The 9,163-nt window shown below is 36.5% G+C and overlaps 1 protein-coding gene across 1 annotated transcript; it reads right to left on the minus strand.

Annotated features, from left to right (window-relative positions):
- Window positions 1-3,768: 3,768 nt before the first annotated feature.
- Window positions 3,769-5,649, minus strand: LOC123658855 (ribose-phosphate pyrophosphokinase 1). The gene has a single exon (XM_045594148.1). It carries the CDS (start codon window positions 5,611-5,613, stop codon window positions 4,657-4,659), a length of 957 nt encoding a protein of 318 aa, XP_045450104.1. The 5' UTR covers window positions 5,614-5,649; the 3' UTR covers window positions 3,769-4,656.
- Between the last annotated feature and the right edge of the window lie 3,514 nt (window positions 5,650-9,163).

Raw genomic sequence — 9,163 nt, forward strand, 5'->3', positions numbered from 1 at the left:
ATGTTTGATTTTATTATATAGATTTTAATAATTGTAGGGTGGAATGTGAAACTTATAGGTACTTTGTTTTCTTTATTTGATTGATATTGAGACGCGCCCACTGTTTGTTGCGATCACTGTCAACTGACCTTAGGTCAAATCTTCACTCAGCAGTTATCATACATGATGTAATAACACAAACAATATACTTCATAAAAATACATCTGTGTTTAAAGTAGAAGTAATGATTAGGTAGGTTAGGTAACTATTAAACTACGAATTAGTAGTTATTAGTTTAATTTAAGACTCAAATTTCGCTAATTAATCATAACCCTTTCAGACCTGTGATTTTTTAAAACTTATATCAATGTAATTTTTTTGATTTTTGTAATATCTGGTAATGTGAGTAACTAATGAGAAAATAGTTAAAAAAAAATCTCTTCTTATCGGTGTCTCTCAGACTAGCGAAGGTTGGTAGTCAGCTTCGCATACTCCGGTTTATTCTTCGCGAGACGAAAGAGTCCGGTGGCGCTCGCGATGCCTGTCCACTCTCGGATGTTGCATAGCCAGGACTTTTTTCTGCGACCTACGCCTCGTTTTCCAGCAACTTTTCCCATCATGATGAGTTCGTATCTATCGTGACTAAGCACGTGTCCCAGATATGCGACTTTACTCATCTTGACGGTCTGCAAAAGTTCGCGTTTCTGATCGACGCGTCGCAGAACTTCCACGTTCCTGATCTTCTGAGTCCAGCTGATGGCTAACATACGCCTATATGCCCACATCTCAAAAGCTTCTATTCGTTTCCTGAGGTCTTTTTTAATAGTCCATGTCTCATATCCGTATAGAAGTATGGGCCAAATATAACAATGTAGAAGTCGAATACGCAAAGGGATCTTAAGTCTGCGGTTGCAGAGTACTTTCTTTATTTTATTAAAGTTGCTTCGAGCCATTTCAATGCGAGTCTTAATTTCCTGCTCGCTGTTCCAGTTTTCATTAAGTAACGTACCCAAGTATTTCTATTTGAGCACTCTTTCTAGTTTTTGGCCACCTATTGTTACGTCAAAGTCGATATTATTGTTCTTCGATATGACCATGACTTTTGTCTTTGAGATGTTCATCTTAAGGCCGGTTTTTTCACTACACTCATTCACTCTGGCGACTAGTCTTTGAATGTCTACAGGAGATGACGCGATAAGGACTGTATCGTCGGCATATCTAATGCTGTTAAAGATCTGGCCATTTACTTTACCTCAGCAGTGCATATCCTCAACTGCTTCCGCTATTGTTGTTTCAGAGTACAGGTTAAATGGCGTAGGTGATAATATTATACAGCCCTGTCGAACTCCCTCTTAATTTCGACAGATTTCGTTTCCTCTTTATCAACTCGAACAGAAGCTCGTTGATTCTAATACAAATTCTGGATGATTCGTAAATCTTTGCCATCTAAGCCTATATTATGTAGTATTGCAATTAAGCGATTATGTAACACTCTATCGAAAGCTTCTACGTAATCGACAAAACAAAGGAAAACATCCTGCTGCATATCTCTGCATTTTTGTACCAGAACCTGCACCGCAAAAAGTGCCTCTCTTGTGCCCACTCCTGATCTAAAACCGCATTATCTATCTGTGAGTTGTTCGTCACACTTAGCTCTTATACGTTCGTAAATGATGTTCAAAAATAGTTTCAGTACTTGACTCATAAGGCTACTTGTTCGGAACTCTTCACACTTTTTCGCATAGGCTTTTTTAGGCAGTGTAACGAAAGTAGACACCAACCAGTCCTTGGGCAAGTAACCAGAGTCATACACGGAGTTCATAAAATTTACGAAGACATAAAATCCTCCTCAGGCCCGGTATCTTTGGATACGCGGATGACAGCACTGTTACGGAGAGATACGTGTCCGGTCCTCGAGCTGGTGGGGCTGAAACTCATGAGCATAGAGAGGCTCTGGTTGAACGCATGAATTTGGCTTTGAAAGAGGTATCCGATTGGGGTGACGCCAACCTAGTCAAATTTAATGCTTCCAAAACGCAAGCGTGTCTTTTCACCGCTAAACGGAGTCCATTCCCATTGGCTCCGACTTTCCGGGGTGTATCTGTACCGATCACTGATAGTATTGATCTTCTAGGCATAAATATTTCGTCTAATATGAACTTCGGACAATGCATAGAATCCAAGGCAAAAATTGCTGGTAAGAAACTTGGTATCCTCAATAAAGTCAGGCAGTACTTCACACCGGAACAGCTTCTTACTCTCTACCAAGCACAAGTTCGATCGTGTATGGAGTACTGCAGCCACTTATGGGATGGCTCTGCCAAGTACCAGCTCGCTGCTTTGGATTCTGTGGATCGACGCGCCAGAAGACTCATCGGTGACAAATCGCTGGTTCGCTCTAGACTTCAAAGTCTTGAACATCGGCGCAAGGTTGCCTGTTTGTCGGTATTTTACAGGTTATATTTCGGAGAGTGTGCTCTAGAACTATACAATTTGGTTCCACCATCACCTTTCTACCACCGAACCGCAAGGCATCGCATGAATCTGCACCGCTATGTGGTTGAAATCCCACAATCTCGCACTAAACGATTTGCTTCCTCGTTCCTAATACGCACCGCAAAAATTTGGAATGCCCTTCCGGCTTCCGTTTTTCCAACGAACTATAACTTGGGTATCTTTAAATCAAGAGTGAATAGGCATCTTCTAGGCAAGCGCGCACCACCTTAGGCTGCATCTTCACTTGACTTCAGGTGAGATCGCAGTCAAGCGCTAGTCTATATATTTAAAAAAAAAAAAAAAATTTCTTCTTCTATAAGTTTAAGTACCTCTATGTGAAGATCATCTGGACCCGCTGCTTTTCCCGTTTTAGCTTTTCTTAGAGCCTTTGTGACTTCATCTTTTAGGATAGAATACCCGCCATTCAAATCACAAGGTACAGCTAAACTTCGTGAGTCATCAGCGAATATGGAAGAAATGTACTGTTCCCATAGGTGTTTTTTCTGTTATATCTAATATGAGGACATTATGTTCATTTATGAGTTGGTATGTGGTCTTTCTATATACAATAAAGGATTTTATTTTTTTATAGGGGTTAAATGCATTATGTTTGGCATAAAGGTCTTCCACAAAATCACACTTGCGTTCATACCAAGTATCGCGGGCAAACCGGACTTCCGGAATTGTATTAAGGTGTCACCTCTTCATTCCTTGCTCCAAGTCCAAATCTTCCAGCAACTCCCGGTACCTCACCTTCATCTACCTTGGCATTGAAATCGCCCATCACTAGGTTTATTTAGTGATTCTTCGTCATCTGGAGCAATGCTTCTATCTCTTTGTAAAAATCTTTAATGTCCTGATCTGACCCGTCAGCAGTGGGAGCGTATACCTGAATGATATTGATGTTTCTTGGCTTGGCATCAATTTGAAGCATCATGGTTCGATTTGAATTCGGTACTAAACTTACAGTTGTATTAATGCGTTTTGTGTTTATAATTACTCCCAAACCGAACCTACTTTGCAACGATATAATTCCATAATCAGATATATTTAACACAAGATGTTTATAATATTCGATTTTCGAAAGGGATAAATCTATAATAGTTGGTCTATTGAGAAAGTCGCTATTAATTTTTTTAACGTGATTGTTACCTTTTTTTAATTTATAATTAAAATAACGAGTCAATTAACTAATTAATATTCACAAGTTGATAATGTGGTTTTACAAATTATGATTGTTATACTAAATGAGGGTATTGCATTAATAAGATTCAAACTCAAGAAAACAAAATATTCTTTACATATTTTTTTATTAATGTCTTACTTTATGGACCTCATATACATAGCATTTTTTTTTTGTATAATTTGAAAAATTCTTATAATATACATATTAAATGGCAACAAGCGATTGCCACGAAATAAACAAATTTATTTATAATATTTTTAGGATTCATACAATCTATTCTATACATACAAAATAACAGATTGTATAAAATAGCCAAACTACAATTAATTTCATTAAGTGCTTTTACAATAAAAAGGCCACATTATAAAATTTGCTACAATTATTATTTGTCAAAAGATTTTATGCTTTTATAATAAATTTGATTAAAAAAAAAATCTTCGTCTACTTCATTATGCAAAAAATTGTTCAATATTTGTTAGTACATGGCAAAAAATAGATACATATTATTTTTTTATTGAAAATATAATGAAATTCATACAATAATCTAGCTCAAATTATTATCACTATAAATGTAAATGCATAATAATTGATCAACCTTTAATATTATGGCAGGTAAGGTAGATCTATCAAATTCAGACAGTGTAGATATTGAATCATTAAAAACTTCACAATAATACATGTAATTTATATATAAAATGTATTTATCATTCAAAAACATTTTTATGCATTAATATAGTCCATGAAAAATGCTATACTTATTTAACTTAATGAGATAATACCTAAAACTAAGTCATCGGCATTCAGAAACATCATATTGAGTTACTATCATTGAATAAATCAATATGTTTACAGCGTTGATTAGAGAAACAGTAGCAGGATAGCAAACGTTTCAATAACGCTGAATCTACTTTAAAAAACTTTCAGTTGCAAATGGATGAGCAGCTTTTACCGATGTTGTAGACCTTAATCTAATTACGTTGATGAAAAAAACTACACTAGTATGGAACATTAGAGAAGAGATAGGACACGGACTCTCCATTATGCGTACGTCTCACAGCCTCTGCCAACATCATCGACACATCGATACACTGTATTTTAGTACAGTCCTGCATGTGCTTTTCTTGCGGAATAGTGTTAGTTACGACTACAGCTTCTAAGCAGGCGTTATTGATGCGCGAAATAGCTGGTCCAGAGAAAATACCATGAGTAAGAATAGCATATACCTTAATTGCTCCAGCTTCTATCAACTTCTCCGCAGCGTGGCAGATCGTTCCACAGGTATCAGCCATATCGTCTACCAAGATAGCAGTCCGATCCTTCACATCACCAACGAGTACCATCGAAGCTACTTCATTCGCTTTTTTTCTCTCTTTGTGGATGAGAGCAAACTCAACGTTCAAACGATCAGCAATAGATGTCACCCTCTTAGCACCACCGGCGTCGGGAGATACCACGGTGCTAGTTTTCCAGTCTGGAATATTCTCTTTGATCCATTTCAGAACCGCCGGCTCCGCGAAAAGGTTATCGACGGGGATATCGAAGAAACCTTGAATTTGTGACGCGTGTAGATCCATCGTTATTATATGATCGGCCCCGGAGACCGATAAGACGTTAGCGACGAGTTTCGCAGTTATGGGAGCTCTGCTTTTGTCTTTCTTATCCTGCCTCGCGTACGGGAAGCAGGGGATGACGGCTGTGACGCGGGAAGCGGATGCTATTTTACAAGCATTAATCATGATGAGCAGCTCCATAAGATTGTCATTAATTTCGCCGCAGCCACTCTGAACGATGTAAACATCTTCGCCTCGAACAGATTCGCCGATCTCAACGCATGTTTCCATGTTACTGAATTTCTTGGTTACAACTTTACCTAGATCGATTCCGAGTCGATCGACGATTTTTTGCGCCAAATCGGGATGCGAGCTGCCACTGAAAACCTTGATGTTCGGCATCCTGGGAGATAACGGTGAAGTAACGTGATCCGATTTATTCACTACTTCTTCAAGATTTATAACTGATTTCATCAGCACCGGAATGTAAGCGTATCTCCAGTCCGTGGACGATTGTAACTTCGGAATTAAGGTAATAAATTATTTACGGTCTTCTTCTTAAAAACGAGAAGTTACAATGACAAGGTGAGGGCTCTCGCCTCTTACTGAGCCGCAAATACGCCGAACTTTAGTCGCTTGGTGCCTTGCACGCACGTTTTATATTTTACTAAATGAATTGTCAAGCTAGACAGTTACGTTTTTTTTTAATTCATTGAAAGCTGGATTCAAGTCCTTCGCTCTAAACTGAACAAATTTTTACATATTAAACTAAGACAATAATCATTATCATTATTATATAAATATATCATAATAAAACTAAGTTAATAAAATGTGCGCGCCGATAAAACTTAAAAAGGAGTTCCGGCACGATAAAGTGACTTATATAGTGTGATAACCCTTTATCCCTCCTCGAACAAGAAAGTTTCCGTTTTAACCTAAGGGGCGTGTTCTTAAAGATATAAGGGTTTTTCCAACTTGAACTCAATTCAGAACAACGATTATTTGGGTTGCATTTCGAAAGGCGCTGCGAGCAATTGCAGCATGTGTAGTAATGGCGCGAAATTTAAAATTCCAATTTCAATAAAGTCTTAAATTACGTTTGTTACTATAATAAAGTTATTAAATTTTATGTATTTATACAGCAGTAGCTAACTTATATTTTGGAGTAAAAGCGACATAATTTTAGTTATTCAAGTTAGTTCTGAAAACATTTAGGTTTTTTTCGCGCCTTTACTACGTATGCTACAGCTGCAGAACCTATTGTTACGGCGGACGATAATGTCGAGAACATTCTAGATGGTGTGTGGAAGAAAATATTCTTAAAATTTCTCGAATATCCTAGAGCCTAGCTCTCTGAATCTATAAGAGCCCGGTGTCACCCGCCAGAGTTAGTTCGATTTGAACAGCGAAACAAGCGATTCCGAAACGAAAAGGAAAGGAGTTATTTAAAAAAATTAGGGATTGGAATTTTTTGTTAAATACCCGTGCGAAGCTGGGACGGAAAGCTAGTATTATATAATTATAAACAAGCTAATAATAATAATGTTATATAATTATAAATAAGCTGTATGATTACGGCAATAAAGACTATAGCCAGCCCCTCTCTTCCCGTGGGTGTCGTAAAAGGTGGCTAAGGGATAACATAGCTCCACTACGACCTTGGAACTCAAAAAGCCGACCGATAGCGGGATAACCATCCAACTGCTGGCTTTGAAATACACAGGTCCAAGACGGGCAGCAGCGTCTTCGGTGCGACAAAGCCAGCCCGCTGAGTGACCGCGTCACCAACCCACCTGCCCAGCGTGGTGACTATGGGCAACACACATAAGTTAACGCCATTTTTGTCGTGAACTTGTGGAGGCCTACGTCCAGTAGTGCACTGTAATAGGCTGAAGTGATGATGATGATGAAAAGTGAAAAAGATAATTGCCGTATATATTCAAGGATTAATTCCATTTACAATAAAAATTTAGGCGACAAAATATACAATGTTCATTAAAATTATAATATAGGTACCAAATATAAACGTTTAAAATTGATATTTTTCCTAATTTCTATTTAATAGATTAAATCTTATATATAAAATTCTCGTGTCACAGTGTTAGTTAAAATACTCCTCCGAAACGACTGGACCGATTTTTATAAAATGTTGTGGGCATATCGGGTAAATCTGAGAATCGGCCAAGATCAATTTTTTATTTTAATATATAAGAGGAGGGGGGATTAAGGGGGTTAATAGCATATATAGCAAAACAACATTTGTAGGTTCAATTAGTTAATTAAAATAAATTATTAACACATTAACCACTTTTATTATTAACTGACTTCCAAGAGGTTCTCAATTCGACTGTATTTTTTTTTATGTATGTTACTTCAGAACTTTTGACTGGGTGGATCGATTTCGAAAAAAAATTTTTATTCGAAAGGTGGTGTGTGTCATTTGGCCCCATTTAAATTTATATAAGATCTAACAACTACTTTTTGGTAATTTGTACGATTTTATTTTTGTGTTAACCACACATTAGAAATTCGAAACATTTTTTTTTTAATATTATACCAAAAATTGCTTAAACCGAATATAAAATCATCTTATCAAAAATTTCGATCTAACGGATACATCGTTCCATTGATTAATTGGCTAGAGCACCGACACGGTCAGTCGGAGATGCAGGTTCGATACCCGCTGGAACGGTCGATTTTTGATGTGATATTAAAAAACTACTTTTTGGGTTATATCTAACAATGCGTTGTTACTTGACTATTTTTTCGTCAACTTACGTTGTACCTATTATACCGCATAACTTTTTACTGGGGGATTTTGATGATTTTTAATTCAATCGAAAGTTGATGTTTATCATGTGGTCAAATTTTAAATTTCATCAAGATCTTATTACAACTTTTGAATAATATTTGATAACGCATATTTACTTGACTATTTTTCGTCTACCTACGTTGTATTACGAGTCCTTATCGATGTAATTGAAGTCGGTTTTTTCGTTTGTGAGCAGCTTAAAGAATTTTCTTGATCTTATTATTTTTACGACGGCAACTTCGGATATATTTTAAAAATTGAATAATTAATCTGTGTCCTGTTGTTTTGAAATTGAATTAATTACGGCTATATGAATTATAGTTAGACTTGCGCAAAACAGTGCTTCAAAATGTAATGTAATATTACATTACATTTCGTACTGAGTAATATGGCATCACACCATCACACCGAACATTACCCGAAATGTGTACTGTTCGGCGTGAGATATGTCTTATGAAATGCTATATATCACGTAATTGTCATCACACCAGACATTCCATGAGATTTTGTACTTATAGTATGTTTAAGTGTACGGTGTTCGGTGTACTACGTAGCAGACCAAACATCACTTTAGCATAAAAATGGTAAATGAGAGGTGGAAACTGGCTAAAAATTCATAATATTTGTTTTGTTTTTTTTTTGTTTGGTTTTCTAAAAGTTTGTTCTAAAATTAGCTTTGATTTGTAAAAAAAGTTGGTTTCAAATTTTGGTATACAGATAAAACAGACCTTGGAGAGCCTTAGGCTACTTTTTATCCCAGAATCATCACAGGAACGGGAACTACGCGAGTGAAACCGCGGGACGCAGCTAGTTTATAACATAAGTTAGGAATAAACTAATGACCATGAATACTGGCGTATTTAAAAATCAACTTTATATACATACAATGGTTACTTTTTTATGTCAATACTTCATTTATAATTTTATTTTCACAAGCAACGTAAACAAACAAAACATTTTAATAAATGCAAAAGCAGAAATTTGAACTCGAATTTTAGCGGCAGTCAAGTGCGTAACGCATTATTAAAAAGTATTACGTACAATGTTGTGCTATAATATGCCTTAGCATTCTTAAATACGATTCATATTTCACTTAAAAAAATGACTGAAACTCGCCACGGCTCAGTAGCTCGCTCTCAC

Source organism: Melitaea cinxia, chromosome 13 (genome assembly GCF_905220565.1).
Source record: "Melitaea cinxia chromosome 13, ilMelCinx1.1, whole genome shotgun sequence".
NCBI classification, from domain to species: domain Eukaryota; kingdom Metazoa; phylum Arthropoda; class Insecta; order Lepidoptera; family Nymphalidae; genus Melitaea; species Melitaea cinxia.